General features: G+C 42.8%; 1 protein-coding gene across 3 annotated transcripts in view; it reads left to right on the top strand.

The window, feature by feature from the left end:
* MITF (melanogenesis associated transcription factor) overlaps positions 15270-21728 on the top strand; it is a 230901-nt gene continuing 224442 nt past the window's right edge. The window contains exon 1 of one of the 3 annotated variants that reach the window (XM_013973641.2): positions 15270-15559. In XM_013973641.2, coding sequence (XP_013829095.2) covers positions 15456-15559 — 104 coding nt within the window. In that variant the 5' untranslated portion in view covers positions 15270-15455. Of the gene's footprint in view, positions 15560-15754; positions 15908-21728 lie in introns of those variants that run through there. The other 2 variants (XM_005695740.3, XM_018067161.1) reach the window with 2 other exon arrangements.

The raw sequence follows: 21728 nt of genomic DNA, 5'->3' as shown, positions 1-21728 counted from the left end.
AGACCCTGATGCTGGGAGGGATTGGGGGCAGGAGGAGAAGTGTATGACCGAGGATGAGATGGCTGGATGGCATCATGGACTTGATGGACGTGAGTCTGGGTGAACTCCGGGAGATGGTGATGGACAGGGAGGCCTGGCATGCTGCGATTCATGGGGTCGTAAAGAGTCGGACACGACTGAGCAACTGAACTGAACTGGAAAGAAGAAAATGGAATATAGGTGAGTAATCCTGAGGATCAGCAAGGAGTCCATGGCAGAGTGCCCGAGGGAATGTCACTGTCCTTCTGCCTTCTAATCCTCTTCTGTTTCCTCCTTTTTACTTTCTTCCTTCTCATCTTTCTTATCCTTATGTCTTTTTCATCCTTTTTTGTATCTTTTTCCTTATTCTCTTTCCTGAATTTAAGCAATTATTTTCTCATCACAAAGTGATATATTTAAGTTGCAAAGATTCAAATAACACTGAAACATTTTTTTTTAAATGCTTTTTTCCTTTCTTCTGCCAGAGATGACCACTCTTAACAGAATGGGGGAGCCTAATTCCAGGTAATTTTTTTTTTTTACACAATGCAATTATAAATATTACAGTACATTTTCAGATGACAAAGATAAGATCACACAGTACATAGCATTTTGCAAAGTGTGTTTTTATATTTAACAGTATATCTTGGACACTTCTCCTTGTGTTTAAGTCAAGAAACAAAAACAATGACTACCCAACAGTAACAGCATTCATTTTTTATTGAATAGCTAAGTTGTCCACCACACTGTTTTACGGATGGGGTTCTCACCATGAAACAAGATCCTGTTTCTGTTCCTAAGACTTTTATATTCTATTGAGGACAGATCTGTGCCTCGTCCTGCCTCTGTCATCAATAGCTGTGAGACCTTAGCAGGTGTCTTGGCATTATTGGGCCTGTGTGTGTGTTTGCGTTTTAAACAGCAAAAAAAAAAAAAAAAAAAAAGGGTGGGCCATGGGCCATGTATTATCACTGTGTCCACGGGTCTAATTCTAACTGTATCAGGACTTGTGTTTTCACTGTTGCGAACAATAGACACCGACTCTCACTAACTAAAGCAAAAAGACGGAATTAACTGGAAGAATATTGTTGAGACTTGGAGACCAGAAGGAAGAGTCAAATAATCATATCTGGGGAAGGGCAGGAACCTGGGGTTCTTGGGGGAATCTCTGTAGCAGGAACCCATGGATTGATTTTGTAGGGTACTGTTATTGGTTGACTCAGCTCCAATTGTCCTCCTTCCTGGGATTTCTGTAGGAGATTCGGCTTTCTGGATTTGAGAAGTTTTTTGGCCTAGCTTACAGCACTTCACTGCTTTGACCAGAGTGAGCTGGGTACTGTTGACTGACAGATGTACCAATACCACCTGTGATGGAGGTGGGGCAGTTCCCCAAAGGGAAAGGGAGGTGCTCTTAGGAGAAGAAGGTAGAAAGGAAGGAAGGCTGACTCAGTCAAAAAACGGTTGTAATTTCAAAAAACTGCACTAATTTCTTTTCCCCCATCCTGTGCCTATCTTTTTTTCCATTTCTTTTTTTTTTTAAAGTACAGTTGGTTTACAATGTTGTATTAGATTCAGGTGTACATAAAGTGATTCGCATTCTTTTCCTTTATAGGTTATGATAAGATATCGAGTATAATTCCTGTGCTATACAGTGGGTCCTGTTGATTATTTGTTTTGTATATAATAGTGTATATGTGTTAATCTCAGACTCCTAGTTTATCCCCCATCCCTTTCCACTTTGGTAACCAGAGGTTTGTTTTATCTGTCTGTGAGTCTGTTTCGGTTTTGAAAATGAGTTCATTTGTGTTACTTTTTAAGATCCCACATATAAGCAATATCATATGATATTTGCCTTTCTTTTTCTGACTCACTTCACTTAGTAAGTATGATCATCTCTGGGTCCATCCATGTTGCTACAAATGGCATTATTTCATTCTTTCCCTAATGGCTGAACTGTTCCTATCTTTTTCTCTCTTCTTTTCTGTTGTGAGTTTTCTGCTTTTCTTCTGCCGATCACTGTCTTAGGTTTGGCAGTCAGTGACAGGCTTTGTATAATTGAGTTTGTTGGGTTTCAGTATCTAGGGGTTTCTAATCTCTACTTTGAGGACTCTAAGAAAATGTCTTCTGTATTGATGTTTGAACTGGAGCACATTCAGCTGTTTTTCAGCACAAGGAGTCTCAATAATATTGCAGTACTCCAGGTCAGGAGGCAACAGTTAAAACTGGACATGGAACAACAGACTGGTTCCAAATAGGAAAAGGAGTGCGTCAAGGCTGTATATTGTCACCCTGCTTATTTAACTTATATGCAGAGTGCATCATGAGAAACACTGGGCTGGAAGAAGCACAAGCTGGAAGCAAGATTGCTGGGAGAGATATCAATAACCTCAGATATGCAGATAACACCACTCTTGTGGCAGAAAGTGAAGAGGAACTAAAGAGCCTCTTGATGAAAGTGAAAGAGGAGGGTGAAAAAGTTAGCTTAAAGCTCAACATTCAGAAAACGAAGATATGGCGTCTGGTCCCATCACTTCATGGCAGATAGATGGGAAACAGTGGAAACAGTGGCTGACTTTATTTTTTGGGGCTCCAAAATCACTGCAGATGGTTATTACAGCCATGAAATTAAAAGACGCTTACCCCTTGGAAGGAAAGTTATGACCAACCTAGATAGCATATTGAAAAGCAGAGACATTACTTTGCCAACAAAGGTCCGTCTAGTCAAGACAATGGTTTTTCCAGTGGTCATGTATGGATGAGAGAGTTGGACTGTGAAGAAAGCTGAGCACTGAAGAATTGATGCTTTTGAGCTGTGGTGTTGGAGAAGACTCTTGAGAGTCCCTTGGACTGCAAGGAGATCCAACCAGTCCATCCTAAAGGAGATCAGTCCTGGGTGTCCTTTGGAAGGACTGATGGTAAAGCTGAAACTCCAATACTTTGGCCACCTCATGAGAAGAGTTGACTCATTGGAAAAGACCCTGATTCTGGGAGGGATTAGGGGCAGGAGGAGAAGGGGACAACAGAGGATGAGATGGCTGGATGGCATCACCGATTCGATGGACATGAGTTTGAGTAAACTCTGGGAGTTGGTGATGGACAGCAGGCCTGGCGTGCTGCAGTTCATGGGGTCGCAAAGAGTTGGACACGACTGAGTGACTGAACTGACTGACTGACTGATGCCTTTCATGTTTTCCTAAACATCAGAATTGAAAACTCCTAGATTTACTTATAGCACTGTTTGTAACAGTGCAAACTCGATACAAAGAAAATGATCAAGAAGGAGTTGTTTATATAGTCAAGACATCTCTTGTATAGCTATAACATAGGGTCACTCAACTCTGTTTTTTCCCTCTTTAATTATTATTTAATCTTTGGAGGACCTGAGAATAATTGCTGGCTCCCTTTCTGGAAAAATGTGTGTACATTGTGCATATAATTTCTCATAAATGCTTTGGGTATTTTGTAAACCAAGTAAAAATTTACCTCTAAATCCAAGAATTGTTATGAACAACCACTTGATATGTTCTTGATGTAATGGAATACTGTTTAGGTTTAATCATTATTATGAGTTTATTTTTAATATAAAATGCTGTTCAGAATATACTGAAGAGAAATTAGCTACAAAAGAAGAGGCTAGCATGTGTGTGTGTGTGTGTATAGTAACATTTGGACAAAAGTTTGGACCACTGTCCAGGCAAATGATAAGTGTATTTCCCTCTGGTAGATCAACTACAGATAATTTGTTTAAATGATTATTGTAGTCTCCTTCTAGTCTTCAAAAGTGAAAATACATTACTCATGAAATTGTTAAAAAGGGACTATGATAAAGGAAATATATACTTTAATCACTTATGGCTCATCTGTTTCATGCTGTCTGGTTTTCCTGGCTCTTTGATTAATGGTAGAAATAATTGGGAGGCGTGGGTAAAAGAAGGTCCTATGTCAAGCACTAAAGATAATCCAAAATGTGTGATTTTGAAAGTGAATTTTTTAATAATTCCTTCTTCAGCCCCAATAATAGCTGTTAGTGGTTTAATTTATGTACACCATTACACACACACAGTTTGTGTCTTAAATGAAAATAGAATTGACATATATTGATTGCAGTGTGATTTTTTTTCATGTAAAATTTATGTTGGACCTCTTTCTCTGTCTGCTCATAGTGCTCAGTCTCAATTATTTTTAACACTTGCCTAGAATTCAGCTGTAAGAATCATCATAATTTATCTACCGCCCCTTTGCCATAGTCCCGGTTTTTCAAAATAATAAGAAACATCTCAGTGAAAATTCATGTGTACACATCTTTGCACCTTTGTGAGAGTATTTCTGTAATATAGATTCCTTGCCATGGAATTTTTGTTCTCAGTTTCCCCCCATGTAACAGGTTTGCAGAAACAGTGGCAGAGTACAAGGGGCTGAGTCATACCAGGTGGCTGGGGGTTGGAGGTACTTAGGATTCCTGCTTGGTCAACAGCCCAACTATTAAGAAAACATGACTTTCTGAGTCTGCAGCAGGTTGAAAGCGTGTCTGCTTTACTTTAATTGTCAGAGGAAAGGATATTACAGGGGGTGCAAGCGTGCACACTGTCCTTTCCTCTAGCTCGATTTCAGAGGCAGAGGAGCCTAGAGTCGATGTCAGACGATATGAAGGACAAGAAAGGTTGTCACTCAGAATGACTGTGTTTATAGTGCAAAGAGATAAGATCATTCCAAAAACTTCTTGTTTTGAGTTATTCAAGATATTTGGATTCATAATGGTAAATTTGGCCTCAAAGGTGCAAATGCTGTTTTATCCTCCGTTCCCCTAACTGCAGAGCTTTTTGTTTGTTTGTTTGTTTAGTTACCAAGTAGTATTTGACTCTTTCGCAACCCCATGGACTATAGCCTGCCAGGGTCCTCTATCCGTGGAATTCTCCAAGCAAGAATACTGGTGTGGGTTGCCATTTCCTTCTTCAGGGGACCTTCCCTGGCTCAGGGATCGAACTCGCAGCTCTCGCTGCATCTCCTGCATTTCAGGTAAATTGTTTACCACTGGGTCACCAGGGATGCCCATGAACTATCTCCAGATCAAAAATTACCACTTCTCAAGCCCTACAGAATCTTCCCCACCACAACAAAAAATGTTTATAAAAACCAAACTAAAATGTATCCATACAATAAGCCGCTATTCAGCCATAGAAATAAAGTTACACACAGTACCATTTAAATGAATCTCTAAAAAATGTTGAGTAGAAGAATCAAGATACACAAGAATTCACATTGTATAATTTCTGATTATTTATCTATCTATTTATCTATTATTTATTTATCTGTAACAAATGGCTCCAAAACCTCTTGCTTTAATACAACAGACATTATTACTGCTCATGGTTTTGTGGGTCAGAGCTGTAGGAGTGGCTTGGAGCGTTTCTGGCTCAGGGTTGCTCATGATGTTGTGGCCAAAGTCCTTTCGGTCTACAGTCTTCTTCAGGCTTGGCTTGGGCTAGGGATCCACTTCTAATGTGGCCCAGTCACAAGTCTGGCTAGTTGGTGTTGGCTCATGGTGGGAAACTTCAGTTCCTGTGTACATGGGTCCGTTGTACTTTCCTCATGGTCCGCACAGATTCAACAATCTGAAAGACCTAGATACAAGTTGCAGTTAACTTTTTTGATAGCCCCAGAGATGAATCACACAACCCGCCGTGATTCAGTGTAGGGAGAGATCACCAGGAGACCAGAATCACTGGAGGGCCATCTTGGAAGCTGCCTAGCCTAATTTCATATATCTAAAGCCCCCAAATAGACAAGAATAGACTGTATGGCTTAGGGTGGCATATTTAGGTGTTAAAACTGTAGAAGAAAAGAAGGAATGATTACTATAAAAGTGATTACCTCTCTGAGGGTAGAAGATATAAATGGACAAAGATCATTATTTGTAAAAGAATACATTTGTGGTTTATGTACTTTTCCAAACTGTAATTTATTTCATAATTGCAAGAAGAGATCTTAAAACAGAAACAGAAAGTGTTCTGTTCTCTTTGGACTGTACCCTACCAGGCTCCTCTGTCCATGGGATTTTCCAGGCAATATTACTGGAGTGGATTGCCATTTCCTTCTCCAGGGGATCTTCCCAAACCAGGGATTGAACCCTGGTCTCCCACATTGTAGACAGACACTTTACCGTCTGAGCCACCAGGGAAGTCCCTAAACAGACATCAGTGGATTCCTAATAATATAAAGTTAGCCAAGAATTCTTATGAGCTCCAGACAATATAAACCAAAGAGTATTATACTGATGCTTATTTAATTCTCACTACAGTGTCAGACTTTATTTTTTTGGGCTCCAAAATCACTGCAGATGGTGATTGCAGCCATGAAATTAAAAGACGCTTACTCCTGGGAAGGAAAGTTATGACCAACCTAGATAGTATATTGAAAAGCAGAGATATTACTTTGCAAAAAAAGGTCTGTTTAGTCAAGGCTATGGTTTTTCCAGTGGTCATGTATGGATGTGACAGTTGGACTGTGAAGAATGCTGAGCACTGAAGAATTTATGCTTTTGTGTGGTATTGGAAAAGACTCTTGAGAGTCCCTTGGACTGCAAGGAGATCCAACCAGTCCATTCTAAAGGAGACCAGTCCTGGGTGTTCATTGGAAGGAATGATGCTAAAGCTGAAACTCCAGTACTTTGGCCACCTCATGTGAAGAGTTGACTCATTGGCAAAGACCCTGATGCTGGGAGGGATTGGGGGCAGGATGAGAAGGGGACGACAGAGGATGAGATGGCTGGATGGCATCACCGACTCGATGGACCTGAGTTTGAGTGAACTCCGGGAGATGGTGATGGACAGGGAGGCCTGGCATGCTGTGATTCATGGCGTTGCAAAGAGTCGAACATGACTAAGTGACTGAACTGAACACCAATTTGGTACTATCACCCCATTTTTACATAAAACAAAATTGAGAATCAGGGTGCTTTAGGTATCTTACTCAAGGTCACACAGCTGGTTACTGGTGGAGCCAGAGATCATAGCCAGCCAGTGGCCCTTCTGATGCAGAAAAGGAGGTCAGAGTATTTGTTGTTGTTCCATCACTAAGTCCTGTCTGACTCTTTGCAACCCCCTGCACACAGCACGCCAGTCTTCCCTGTCCTTCCCTATCTCCTGGAACTCACTCAAACTCATATCCTTTGAGTCAATGATGGCATCCAAACATCTCATCCTCTGTCGCCCTCTTCTCCTCTTGCCCTATTTCTTTCACAACATCAGAATCTTTTCCAATCAGTCAGCTCTTTGCATCAGGTGACCAAATTATTGGAGCTTCAGCATCAGTCCTTCCAATGAATATTCAGGACTGATACCCTTTAGGATTGACTGGTTTGATCTCTTTGCAGTCCAAGGGACTCTCAAGAGTCTTCCCCAGCACCACAACTAGAAAGAGTCCTTTCTTCTGCCCTCAGCCTTCTTTATGGTCCAACTCTCACATCCGTACATGACTATGGGAAAAACCATAGCTTTGACTGTATGGAACTTTGTTGGCAAAGTGATGTCTCTGCTTTGTAATATGTTGTCCAAGTTTGTCATAGCTTTTATCCCAAGGAGCAAACATCTTCTACTTTTGTGGCTACAGTCACTGTTTAGTATACATTTAAACCTGTTTTTGTCTAAGTTGAACAAACTTTGGAAACCTTTTGTGAATCAGTCAACCAGTCTTTCTCAGTATATGAGTGGCACAGAGTAAGTACTACAAAGATATTTTTAAAATGAATAAAGAAATAAAGATTTAGTTATTTTACTTACTATATAAAAGTCTTATATGGAGTATGTCATATGCTAACCACTGGTTTATGTATTTTACAAGTATTAATCCCTATGGAATTAATATTAATTCCTTTCCTCATCTCTAAGAAATAAGTCCCTGGGGACCTCTTCTTCTTTATTTGCTCCTAGGCTGGAAGTTTTCTGTTTTTTTTTTTTTTTTCCCCAGCTACTTGACCTTTGATCCCCGGGGCTTAATATTTTAGCACACTACTTTTGACATATCAGTTCAGCAACAGCACACTGAGTCCTTACTCCTTACTGAGTTCTAGGAGGAAATAAAGACGAATATATTTTCATTTGCAACCTGACAAATGAGTCCTTGTCTTTTAAAACTTTTGACAATGTTTTGTGTTAACTTGGTTGGGAACATCAGATCCCTTGAGGTTTACCCTTGCAACCCTCACAACAGGAAATGTGCATGTATCTTGGCTTATTTTTATTTCTGATTTTAGTTCCTTTAATAAGTGCTAAATATGATTCATTCAGTTATTTTCCAGCATATTTTTCTAAATCTCCCATGAGCAAGTCTAAACGTGTTTGCTTGTTGCTCTAATGAAGAAATCTCAGTTTCCTTATCAACCGTGCCACTGGGATACAGGGTAAATTCTGCTTTGATAAATCAATTCAGACTAAGATAGAGCATTAGTGTTGGAGAAGAAATTAGTTATTTTGTTCCATCAATATTTGCCTAAGTACAAATGGACACTGTGGAAAACCTACTAAAAATTCTATTTTCATTTGCAATATCCTTGCTATCATTACAAAAAGGAACAATGTGTGTTTGCTAGAAAACATTTTTTTTTCACATGATAGGTAATCCATTCATTTATTCAATCAGATCAGATCAGATGAGTTGCTCAGTTGTGTCCGACTCTTTGCGACCCCATAAATTGCAGCACACCAGGCCTCCCTGTCCATCACCATCTCCTGGAGTTCACCCAAACTCATGTCCATCGAGCCGGTGATGCCATCCAGCCATCTCATTCTCCTGCCCCCAATCCCTTCCAGCATCAGAGTCTTTTCCAATGAGTCAACTCTTCGCATGAGGTGGCCAAAGTACTGGAGTTTAGCATCAATCCTTCCAAAGAACACCCTGGGCTGATCTCCTTTAGAATGGACTGGTTGGATCTCCTTGCAGTCCAAGGGACTCGCAAGAGTCTTCTCCAACACCACGGTTCAAAAGCATCAATTCTTTGGCGCTCAGCTTTCTTCACAGTCCAACTCTCACATCCATACATGACCACTGGAAAACACAGCCTTGACTAGATGCACCTTTGTTGGCAAAGTAATGTCTCTGCTTTTCAATATGCTATCTAGGTTGGTCATAACTTTTCTTCCAAGGAGTAAGCATTAGACAATTTTTAAACATTCATCGTGGGCATGGACCCAGCGTTCTGGGAGCTCATTGTCTGGGCAGGGAGAGGAGTGCACTGGGTGTGTGTGTGTGTGGTAGGGGGGTGGTGGTGATGGAGGAAGGAGGGGTTTTAGGGTGGTGGGAGCTGTGTACAGAAGTTAAGCAGATGACTACAGGACTGGGTACTGTAGATAGCGTATCTCGTAAACTTAGGGATGGGACCCTTAAACCAATCTGGGAACTTGGTGAAGGTTGGTGAAGGAAGCGAGGCTTCCTGGAGAAGGTAATATTTAAGCTGAGTCTTGAAGGAGTGTGTTGGGCAAAAGGGGAGATAAAGGTACTCCAGACAGAAATAGCCTGGCATATTCAAATTTTAAAATAAGGAAAAGACCAGATGAGATTTGTGTTTTAAAACGATTCCTCTTGGAAAAATTTCAAAAGCACACCTGCTTTTTGGCCTAGCAGTTTAATTTCTAGGCAATTATTGTGGATGGGAGCAAAGATTTAGTTACTTGGATAGGAGTGAAATTACCTAAAATAGTGAAAAATTGAAAACAATCTAAAAGTCCAGCAATACAGAAATTAGAAAAATAAGGTCTTGCAAATTTACTGAATGGAAAGTGTATTTTAAAAACATGGAAATGATGTCGTGGGCAAGGAAAGCTACTTATATTACATGAAAGGGAAAAGTATGTGATGAAATGGTATATTCAGTATGATATTTTTCTGAATATTTTTTGAAATTAAATATGTAATAATAACATGGTCGTGGTTGTTTAATCACTAAGTTGTGTCCAACTTTTGTGACTCCTTGGACTGTAGGGGCTTTGGGGCTCATGAGCTTCAAAAGGCATCCTTTTTTTTAAAAATAATTAAACAATTTTTTTATAATTAAACCATTGAAGTACAGTTGATTTATATTTTATTAGTTTCAGGAGTACAGAATAATGATTAAAAATTTTTAGAGATTATACTCCATTTAAAGTTGTTACAAAATATTGGATTTATTCCCTGTAAAAGGCACTTCTTTGCTTTGAATCTCTCTCCTGGACTAAACTTTAGTTAGTTGCCTCTGAATTCTCTTCCCAGTTAGACCTTGACTTTTGGATTTCCACTAGCATTGACCAGTTTTAGCAAGAATCCAGTCAAGTCAGTTTAACCAGCAGCCCCAACCCTGATATCTGATCACCTTCTTCATCCCTACCATCCCCTAGGAAATATCTGATTACCTAGCCTGCCTTCAGCAAGAATCCTGTTAGGTCAGTTTAAGCAAAGAATTACACTACCTTTTTAGTGATTTACTACCCACTGACCACCTTCTACACCCCAATACACATTCTGTTTCTTGGATATAAATCTCCAACTTTTTCTTGTTGTGTTTGAAGTTGAGTCCAGTGTGTTTCCTCTACTGCAAAACCTCACCCATTGCTGTTGTTCCTACACCTATGGCAATAGTCCCCCTGAATCATGTTGGGCTTATTATTCTTTAGTAAGTGCCAGAATAATTTTTCTTTAGAAGTTCTTAACAAGGTAAAAGTGAGAGTGGCTTGGTCATGTCTGACTCTCCGTGACCCAATGGACTACACAGTCCATGGAATTCTGCAGGCCAGAATACTAGAATACTGCAGTGGGTAGTTGTTCCCTTCTCCACGGGATTTTCCAAACCCAGGGACTGAAGCCAGGTCTCCTATATTGCAGGGGGATTCTTTACCACCTGAGCCACCAGGGAAGCTTCTCTTCAAACTCATTGCTTAGCTCTTAACCCTGGTGGCTCTTCAACTGCTGCACGGCAATCAGCTATTCTTGAGACTCATTAGATTTCCTTTCCTAAATTCATTTAAATCGCCCTTCATACCTCAGCCAGTCTTTTCCTAATCCATTTATGTTGCAATTTATATTCAGACCTAAGCTTCACAAATTTTGCCTTGGATTTTTTATTAATCATCTTCTTTGCTTTGTTCAAATCAGAACTCAGATAAAGCCTGCAAAATGTTTGAGTGATATGTCTCTTTTTTTCCAAAATCATTTTTAAAATGAGATTTAACTCATGTACCTAATATGTCTTTTAAATATTTAAAAATCTGTATAGCAGTTCCTCCTTCCCCTTTATTTCATGCTGTTTGTTTTTTTTTAAGATTTCTCAATGTCTTGTAGATTTCTCAATTTCTGAATCCTTGTGGTATTATTAACATATTTCTCTCTTTTTTTCCCCCTGGAAATTGGTGGTAGTTTTCATAGTTTATACATAGGTTTCTTTCTCTTACTCTCTCCCTTCCTTTTTTTCTTTCTCTTCTGTCCTTCTTCTCTCTCTCTCCTCCTCCTTTTCTTTTCTCTTTCCTTCTTCCCCGACTCTTTCTTTCTTTTGTTGCTTAGTCCCTTCTCCTCCAAGAACTATCTCTTTTTTTGCCTTCAGTGGTTGCTTCTTTTTCAGACACTTGTAGAATTTACCTATCACTTTATTTATCCATGAGATCATTTTCACTACTATTCCTAAAAAGTCAGGGACCCTATCCTGAGTACAGGGGATACAGGTGGCTCATTACTGCCGTTTCCCCCATAACTAGCATATAATGTGGTTGGCTCCACAAATAGTTGTTGGGATAAATGAGTATAAAGTATAAATCACACACCAGTTATCTGCTGCCTAACATTTGCCACCTTGGGTGTGGCTTCTCATTGTGCTACAAGCCCCGACTCAGCTCCTGAACTTTGAGCCTCTTGAGGGCAGGAAGTCAGATACATTCTTGTAGTCTGGGTACCTAACATAATACCATGTTCATAAGCAGTGCATTTTACTTTGAACATTTTTAACAGTTACAGCAAAAAGAAAGAAAAAATTTGGTTCATATATCTGAAAAGTCCAAGGATATCTGACTTCAGATGTGGTTGGAATGGGGAGCTGAAACGATGTTATTGTTATTTTCTGTTTCTCAATTTTGCTTGTTTCTGCTTCTTTTTGTTGATCTTGTCTCATTTTCTCTCATTTTTTATCAGCTTCACTGCTGATTAAAAATGGCCATTATTCTGTGACCATAAGTAATAAGCTCTAGATTTCCTTACCTCCAGCACTATGCTTCCAAGAATCAGACAGTCTTCCCAAGATGCCCCAGAAGAAAAGTCTCAAGGAGGACTTCTAGTCACGGTAGGACACTGTGTCCATCCCTCCAGGAATCACCATGGCTAGGAAAATGGCCCCCCTGATGGGCCAGGAACAGTCTCATAGCTACTCCTACAGGGTGGCAGATGGCACTGTCATCAATAACCCAACCATAGGTGATGAAAAGAGTCATCTTCCTGGACCGAGTAGGATGAGATCAGAACAAAAAATGAAGGAGAAAAAAATAGCAGCTATCTGTGTGTACCTCAGGGCAAGCTTACTTAGTTGGAGCTAAGTTCAGGTGTCTTAGCTTTCCTGACAGTTTATTCCCTTTTGGATTAGATCCCTTAGGTCTAGCAGGTCACTGTGGGATATAATGACAAAATGGACTATTTCATTATAATTCAAAAAGACCCTTGATCCTTGGAAGAAAAGCTATGATCAACCTAGACAGCAAATTAAAAAGTAGAGACATTACTTTGCCAACAAAGGTCTGTCTAGTCAAAACTATGTTTTTCCAGTAGTCATGTGTGGATGTGAGAGTTAGACTGTAAAGAAAGCTGAGCACCGAAGAATTGATGCTCTTGAACTGTGGTGTTGGAGAAGACTCTTGAGAGTCCCCTGGACTGCAAGGAGATCCAACCAATCTATCCTAAAGGAAATCAGTCCTGAATATTCATTGGAAGAACTGATGCTGAAGCTGAAACTCCAGTACTTTGGCCACCTGATGAGAAGAACTGACTCACTAGAAAAGACCCTGATGCTGGGAAAAATTGAAGGTGGGAGGAGAAGGGGATGACAGAGGATGAGATGTTTGGATGGCATCACTGACTCAATGGACATAAGCTTGAGTAAGCTCCGGGAGCTGGTGATGGACAGGGAACCCTGGCGTGCTGCAGTCCATGGGGTTGCAGAGTCGGACATGACTGAGCAATTGAACTGAGCTGAACTGAACCCGAAGTCCTTGATAGCCTTTGAAGGTCAACGGACTAAAATTAGGCACAAGAATCTTGTTTTCATCCACATTTTCTGTGGAGCAGATCAGTGGCTTTCCTCATATTAAAAGGTTTCCAGTGAACCAAATGATTAAGAAGATTCCAGTGTTTCTCAATACAGGTATGGATGATATTTAGATAAGAAAGTTTGTCATTGTGCAAGACATAAAGAGTCTCTAGACCATACCCCTTAAATTCCTGTAACACCTCCATGTTATTATGATATTCATCCCCTTCTAGTAGCAGTAATGTTAGTTGCTCAGTCTTGTTCAATGCTTTGAGACCCCATGGACTGTAGCTCGCTAGGCTCCTCTGTCCATGGGATTTTCCAGGAAAGAATACTGGAGTGGATTGCTGTTCCCTTCTCCAGAGGATCTTCTCAACCCGGGGATCAAACCCGGGTCTCCTGCATTGCAGGCAGATTCTTTATCATTTGAGCTACAGGGAAGTCCATATTCCAGTCACCTATAGTTGAGAAACAAGATGAGACCACAAGTATAGTCTCAGTGTTTCTTGCATGTTTTACGTTTCCTCTTTTTTCTGGCAGAGAATAACTTTTTTGTTTTTTTAACTTTAATGTCTAATTTCCAGTAGTATCTATCATGGAATCTGGGATCCTATTTCATGAGCACAAAATGCCTATTTTCCACAGGAGTGTTCAGGTTCTGTAATATTTTACTGGTATGGACCTAATGTGATGTTTCATCCAAGGCGAACTAGCAAACAGCCAACTCCTGGGAGGTACCAGTCATTAGTCTAGCCTCCTTAGGATTTTCTCACAGGATGATGATTTATTACTTTTGAAAGGACAAACTCACAAATGAAGTGTTAGTCTACGAAATATCTTCAAGATCTGGCAAATAAAACAATGACCATTGAGCAGCATTTTTATAGATTACAGATCATTCTGTTGCATTTGACCTCGAAACATCTTCAAAAAACAGATTTTGCAATCTCCTCTTTTATAGTTGAAGAAATTAAGGCTTCTAGGAATCAAGTGACAAGCTCACGATTACACAGCACTTTAGAGAAGTACTGGGGATTTCAACTGTGGGTCTTAGAACTTTAAAAGCCACCCTCTAACTCTCTACTTCCTCCCTGATACCTCCAAACACTTTTAAAAGAAAGAAAAATACCCTCCTGGAACTAATCAGAGGGAAAGACTGGAAGTTCAAATGAGCCATAACAGTGTCTGTTAATCTGTTACCTAACTGAGTGCCGGGAAGCTGTGGTGGGGGTGGGGGGAGTTGACACTTGTACATTTTATGTGCCCTACAGCTTCACTCCTGTAAAGTTAAGACGATTTCATTTGAAGTCCCAGCCAACTGAGAAATTAAAAGCAGACAGTGACGACGCCGTTTTGTAACTTTGTGCCTTTTAAAATTAACTGCACCTTTCAAGTGCCGCTTTGGATTAGAAGTGGCTAATTCGATAAAGGAGAGTCATTCAGCTGGATGAAAAGTATTGTAAAAGCCCTGACTGAGTTAGTTACAGGAAAGGGACGCACAAGAACAGTACTATTTTACTTAGAGAGTGAAGGAAAGTTCCTCCACGCAGTTCCAAATCGAGGACAGGTTGATTTGCCGCAGCAGCGCTGTAATACATGTAGCCTAATATAAAGTCTGTTTAAGAGAGACTTGAAGGCTGAAACTTTCTAGTGCCAAAACCCTTTACTATATGTATATATATTTTAACAAGGACTTGGCGTGCCCTCGCGAATGTGTGAGCTTGGAGGAGTGATGGTAGGAGAACACAGCTGAGTCCATTCTTATTAATATTAAATGGTCAAGTCTGTACCCTTGAAGCTAGTGGAGAGAGAGAAGGGAGAGGAGCTGCTGACATTGACAATGAATCCAAACAGGAGTTGCACTAGCGGTGTCTACCACGTTGCCTCTGCCCTCGCATAGCCTTCTGGGAATTGTAGTTTTGTGGCGAGCAGCTCCCCTGGCAAGTCGGGTATACTCGGCCCGGCTGTGACTACAGATCCCAGACGGCGCCGGGCAGCCGCCCCTCCCGTCCCGGTTCGAGTGTAAACTCCCGGCGCCGGGGCGGGCGGCCGCGCGCGGGCCAGCGGGCTGAGCTCTGCAAGGCTTGGGGGCGCACCGCTCGGGGGACCCAGGCCCCGCCACCTCCACTCCGACCCCGGGCTCGGTTCTCACTTTGGAACAGTGCGAGGACGGGAAGCTGGAGCCATGCAGTCGGAATCGGGGATCGTGCCGGATTTCGAAGTCGGGGAGGAGTTTCACGAAGAGCCCAAAACCTATTACGAACTCAAAAGTCAACCTTTGAAGAGCAGGTGAGTGGTGACAGCTGGAGGGAGGCGCGGCCCGCACCTGGGGGACCCGTTGCCGCCCACTCTGAGGCGAGGAAAGCAGCTGGCTCGGACTCTGGGACAAGGACCCCGTGCCCTTGCCCCGGGGCAGAGGGCGAACTGACCCCCGCAGTTGGGGGCCGTGCCGGCCGGACCGGTGCACCAATGAGGGTCTCCGCCCGAGCGCATTTTGGGGGTGCGGCGGACAGCCCCGGACAGCCCGCGAGGGCAAGGGGATCCCTCGGTTGGGGATACCAGCTGCGGAGAGCGGGTGGGGGCTGGGGAGTGCCCCGAAGCGGAGGTGGGGGAGAAGGAGCGCCGGGCCGGGACGCGGTCAGTGCTAGTTTCGAGTGAACCCCTTTTCTGAAAATCCCAGCGTGCTGAGAACTTGGGGGAGGGAGAGCTTACGGTGGATCGAGCGCGACGTTAGAGACAAGCAATTAGCTCCTGTGTTGTTGGCGGCTTAGGAGTCGGGCCCCTCTGGGAAAACCGACCTCGGGCCGCCTCCAGGTGAGGTTTCCCCAGCCCCGCCCCTGACCTTCCCGGCCGCGGCACCCCTGTGCGGGAGGGGCGGGGTGCGAGGTGGGGGGGTGTGTCTCCTTGTCCCGGGCTTTGGGGTCCCATTCAAATGCAGGCCTTCCCTGGAGGGGGAAAAAAAAAAAAAACCTTGAGACGGAGATTTGGCGAGTGACCGCTGTTGGGCCGCGACGTGTCTTTAATTCTCTGGGCACTTCTAAAACTGTTTGGGAGGAGAGTAAAGACACCTGCTGGTCTGGCATCCCATCACCCCTAGTGCTCACTTCTTACGCTGCCTCCACTCCCACTTGTCCGTTGGAGCAGTTTGGTTGTCTTTCTTCCTCTCTGTCCTGTGGCCACTCAGGACATTTCCAGTGTTTACTAAGAGAGAGGTGGTCAGTTGAGGCGCTGAGAGTAGAGAGGGTTTAGTTCCATCCCTCAGTTGTGAGGTAGCATGAGGCTGGAACTAGAAGCTTCAGCAGTGCTTCTGCATCCGTTTCAAACCTTCCTGCCGGCCCCTCACTGTCCATAGTGTTTGGGTGAAGGGGCCTGGCTGGCAGAGGGGGAGAGGGTCCAGAAATCATGGTGAAGGAAGGACTGAATCCGGAGTGAAGGGATGTGAGCATAGCTGCTGGGGCATGGGGGATTGGTACTTGTGCAGTTAGGTTCGTTTCCTTCAGGGCTGTGTCAGACTCTGAATCCACTTTGGAGAAGAAAATCTGCGGAGAGCACACCGACTGACGGGGTGGCTGAAGCAGCCTCTTGGCAGATGCTTCAGGGAGATTGGAAGGAAACCTCCTATGCAGTTAGTTGCCTAAAACCAGCCTTTAGTTAGTGGTTTCTCTTCATAATGGCTGTTTTGTGTGTGAGCCTAGATTGTGTGTGTTGGGGGTTGGGGGTGTGGAGTAATAGTGTGTAAAGGGTATTGTTGGTTATGCTCATTGGGGCTTTATCTGTATTCGGCTGAAGGGACCAGTGTTTTACCGAGCAGTCTCTGCTTTTGCTTCTATAAGCAAATGCTTACATGGCCAGAATGAGGGAGGGAGTGTGTGTGTGTGTGTGTGTGTGTGTGTGTGTGTGTGTGTGTAGTCCTGAAAGAAATGAATTAACCGGACTGTTTGGAACATTTTTGATGGTAGCTGATACATAACATTAAATAAATTTGAGAGAGTGAGGAAAATACCATCTGGAAAAACCCAAATGAATGCCATGAAACTCACGTTGGAGGATTTGGGGCCTGTTCTTTTTCAGAGTTGGCAAAAAAAAAAAAAAAAGACTTGCAAGGGTTGAGCATCCTCAGGAGCTAGCTTGCACGTGTAAAGAAAATTTCGGGGACGTGGGAAGCGCTGGTTTCACACGTTGAAGCTGGAAACAGGTGCAGGATGGAACCGGTGCACAGAGAAAGGCTAAATGAAAAAAGTTGTAAAACTTGTCTGTGGAGCAGACACATGCTCTTTGAAATAAACCAGTGAAATAAAATCTGTGAATAAATATATGGGGTTGGCAAAATTTCCCTATAGTACAGTTTTCCACAGTTTTCTGATGTATTGTCATCGACATCTGTTGTGTGACTTTGCAAGGGCTGCATGTTCAGGGCCTCCTCCTCGTGGCTTTTTGTCTTAAGTCTTTGCCTGGGCACCTCCCTTCTTGTAATCTTGGTTGGAAAAAGTTGAAATCAGAAGGGGAAGATGGCTGCAACTGCCTTGTCTATCAGATGTATTTTCTGGATTGTCTTTTGGAGTTGAAGATATCTCTAGAATCCTCCTGAAAAAGAAGACTGTTAATTGCTCAGTTGTGTCCAACTCTTTGCGACCCCATAGACTGTAGCCTGCCAGGCTCCTCTGTCCCTGGGATTCTCCAGACAAGAATACTGGAGTGGATTGCCATTCCCTTCTCCAGGGGCTCTTCCCAACCCAGGGATCCAACGTGGGTCTCCTGCATTACAGCCAGATTCTTTACCATCTGAGCCACCAGGGATGCCCCTAGAATCTGCCTACTTGTTACCAACTCCTCTGCTCCCACTTTGGTTCAGACTGCCACCTGGCCTCGCTGGCTAATTTTCTCTTACCTGTTCTCCTGCCTTTTTCCTTGCTGACTCTCAGTGGATTTTTCAACACAGGAGCCACAATGTCTATGTTAAAACTGGTTTTCAACCTGAATGGTGGCTTGCCCCACTCAGGGGTCATTCAGCAATGTCTGGAGACATTTTTGGTTGCTACAATGGGTGAGAGTTACTACTGGCCTCTAGTAAGTAGAGAATGGAAATGCTGCTGAACATTCTCCAGTGCTCAGGACAGTCTCACAATGAAGAATTATCTGTACCCAGATTGTTACTGCTGAGGTTGAGAAACCTCATGGTAAATCTATCACATCATGTTCTCTCTTCAGAACCCTCCCTGGTATCAGTAAAACTCGAGACCCTTAAAGTGGTCCAAGGCAGACCACTTTATGGGCGGGCTGCCTGTCAGCGCTGACTGTGGGTCTCCTGTTGCTGTTCCCCTGGCTCCCTCTGCTGCAGCCAGCCTCCTCACCATTCCCGGAACACTCCAGACCTCTCCACCTCTGGCCCTTTGTAAGCTGCACTTGCTGGGGCCAGCAAGTGCACTTTCTGTCTTTGTCCGGAGAGCAGTAGCGTTCATTCCCTCCCCAGCCGACTTCATGTCTTCCCTTAAATGTCATTCCTGCCTTGAGCACGCTCTGTGCTGTGGCTCTCCGTCTAAACTCTCAGTGTCCCTTGCCCTGCTCGGTTTTTCCCACAGTACTTACATTATGACCTAGTCTATCATTTTCTAATGGGTTCCAGTTATGCTATGTTTCTCTGTACTAAATTGCAGGGTCCAAAGGGATAGGGATTTTTGGGTCTTCCTGGTTTACTGTGATGCCCCCAGGACCTAGAACAGAGTTTCATCATCAGTGCTGTTGACACTTTGGACTGGATAGGTCTTTGGTGTGGGGGCTGTCCTGGGTGTTGCAGGATGTTTAACAGCATCCCAGGCTTCTTCCTGCTCAAGGCCATAGCATCCCTCCTCAAGTTGTGACATCCAAAAATATGTCCAGATGCCACCAAATGTCCATGGGACACAGACTCACCCCTGTTGCAGATGAACAGGCCTAGAACAATGCCTGGCACAATAGTGTTTTGTTGTTTGACTATGTGTTATTTTCTCCCTTTGTATTTCATTCTGGATGGGCCATTTGATTCTGGTTTTTGCATTTAAGGCTGCCTTCCTTTTAAAATAGGTATCCACCATGCTGTCTCCAAAGAGGAGTTTATATATTCTTCATCTGGACTAGGCTTAGATGTGCAAGTGTTTGATGAGGAAAGACAGTTTCATTCCTAACCCAGACCTCCTAGGCTTTAGGAATGTGAAGCCAGTGGATTTAGGTGATGGAACCCCACTTTGGTCACAGTGACTGGAGAAGCGGTGTCATAGAGAGACACAAGAGAAAAGGGTCTCCTGAAGAAATGTTTGCAGTTTGGTTCCTCCCCAAAGGTTTTTGAAACCTTGGTATATTCTCCTGGAAATGAGCCGCGAATGGTGGGTGGCAGAGGAAAGGTGCCAGATATGAGAGGATGAACCTAGATATCGCACATGGGCACAGTCAGGTCAGGGTCAGATGTGGAACCATTGAACCATCAGGGAAGGGACTCTCTGTAGGGCTTTAGGTCCCCCCAAAATTAAAAAAAAAAAATGTTAGCATCTTTCAGGTTCATAGTTCTTTTGTTTCGTTTCAGTTCAGTTCAGTTCAGTCGCTCAGTCGTGTCCGACTCTTTGTGACCCCATGAATCGCAGCACGCCAGGCCTCCCTGTCCATCACCAACTCCCGGAGTTCACTCAAACTCATGTCCATCGAGTCGGTGATGCCATCCAGCCATCTCATCCTCTGTCGTCCCCTTTTCCTCTGCCCCCAATCCCTCCCAGCATCAGAGTCTTTTACAATGAGTCAACTCTTCGCATGAGGTGGCCAAAGTACTGGAGTTTCAGCTTTAGCATCATTCCTTCCAAAGAACACCCAGGGCTGATCTCCTTTAGAATGGACTGGTTGGATCTCCTTGCAGTCCAAGGGACTCTCAACTTGGTGCTAAATTCTGTGGCTTTGTAGCTGCTAATGCCCTTTTCCTAGACGGACTTCAGAATTTATTTAATCTAATTCCAGTTTCTCCTCTTCTCAAAGTTTTAATAATGGTTTAGATAATGGTTCTTTAACTTCCCACAAATTAGAAATGGGAATGAAAATGAGTATTAGGTTTATATTGGCAGGATGAGATAGAGCAATGGTTCCCAGATGCTGATTCAGAGAGAGGTGTGTGAAATTGTTGTAGATTTGTATTCAGATGAAAAGAAAAGATGGTTGTGTCCAACTCATGCTCACATGCATGAATTTCCATGTAAAGTCACCACCATTTCTTGGATTTAGTCTGAGATTTTTCCTGGGCTTCCCAGGTGGCACTAGTAGTAAAGAACCTGCCTGCCAAGGCAGGAGACATAAGAGATTCAATCCCAGGGTCAGGAAGATCCCCTGGAGGAGGGCATGACAACCCACTCTGGTATTCTTTCCTGGAGAAGCCCATGGACAAAGGAGCCTGGGGGGCTACAGTTCATAGGATCACAAAGAGTCGGATACGACTGAAGCGACCTTGCATGCACCCACATCTTCCTATTAAAAATACCCTTTCATTTATAAAATGAGATGAATGATTGTTCATTCTTGGCAAGACGGAACTGTCCATCTTGTATTGATTTCGGAAAGTTTTCTTGATTTTTCTTTCTGTCTGATCTGTAGAGAATTACTTTACATGGAGATTTAAGAGGATTGTTCTGTCATTTCTGTCTGTCCCTAACAAGCTGAGTGACCTTGGGGAGGCTGGATGACCTCTAAACTCAGTTTCTTCATCTGGCAACTGAGGGGCCTGCCTCCTAAGGGTCTTAAGGACATTAATTGTGACATTGACTATGGAAACGTATTAGCATGATGCTGGGCACATATTTAGTGCTCAGTAAATGTTAGCAGATGTTCTTGTTACTTCTCTATTACTTAGCAGTGAGTCCTGACCTTCCAGAATGTGTTTGCATTTGGTTGACTCTGGCTTTCTTCTCTAAGGCCAGCGTTGTTATGCAATAAAATTATCCCAAGTTTAGTAAAATCTTTTTGCTTCCCCCTCTAATGAGGTGTTGCAGATAAATCTTTTGTGTTTTATAATTTTGATGCAGTCCTTAATAGTTTCTTTATGCTGGTTAAAAAAAAAACAAACAAAACATCTGTGGCATCATCACATACATACAGATTCATATTGTACACGTATATATTGAGTACCTGCAAATTCATACCGATGAATGCTATTAACATTTACTGAGGCTGCACTGTGTGCCAGCCCCCGTCCTAAGTGGTTTTACATGTGTTAACTTGCACAACCTGCTTGAGATGATAATAATAAATAAGAGCAATAATGTTGTGGTTATAATTTTAAAAACAAGTAACATGCAGTGGTTACTACATGCCAGGAATGATTCTGGGTATTTTACTTCTGTTAACTCAGTTAAGTCTCACTTCTACCTTGGGTGCTTGTATTTTTGCTGTTGACATTTTAAGAGAAGGAAACCAAGGCATCATGATTAGATGGGCCTGGTTCTGGCTT

Source organism: Capra hircus, chromosome 22 (assembly GCF_001704415.2).
Source record: "Capra hircus breed San Clemente chromosome 22, ASM170441v1, whole genome shotgun sequence".
Lineage (NCBI taxonomy): Eukaryota > Metazoa > Chordata > Mammalia > Artiodactyla > Bovidae > Capra > Capra hircus.
Note: the sequence above shows the minus strand (reverse complement) of the source record. Positions and strands in the feature narration are given on the sequence as shown.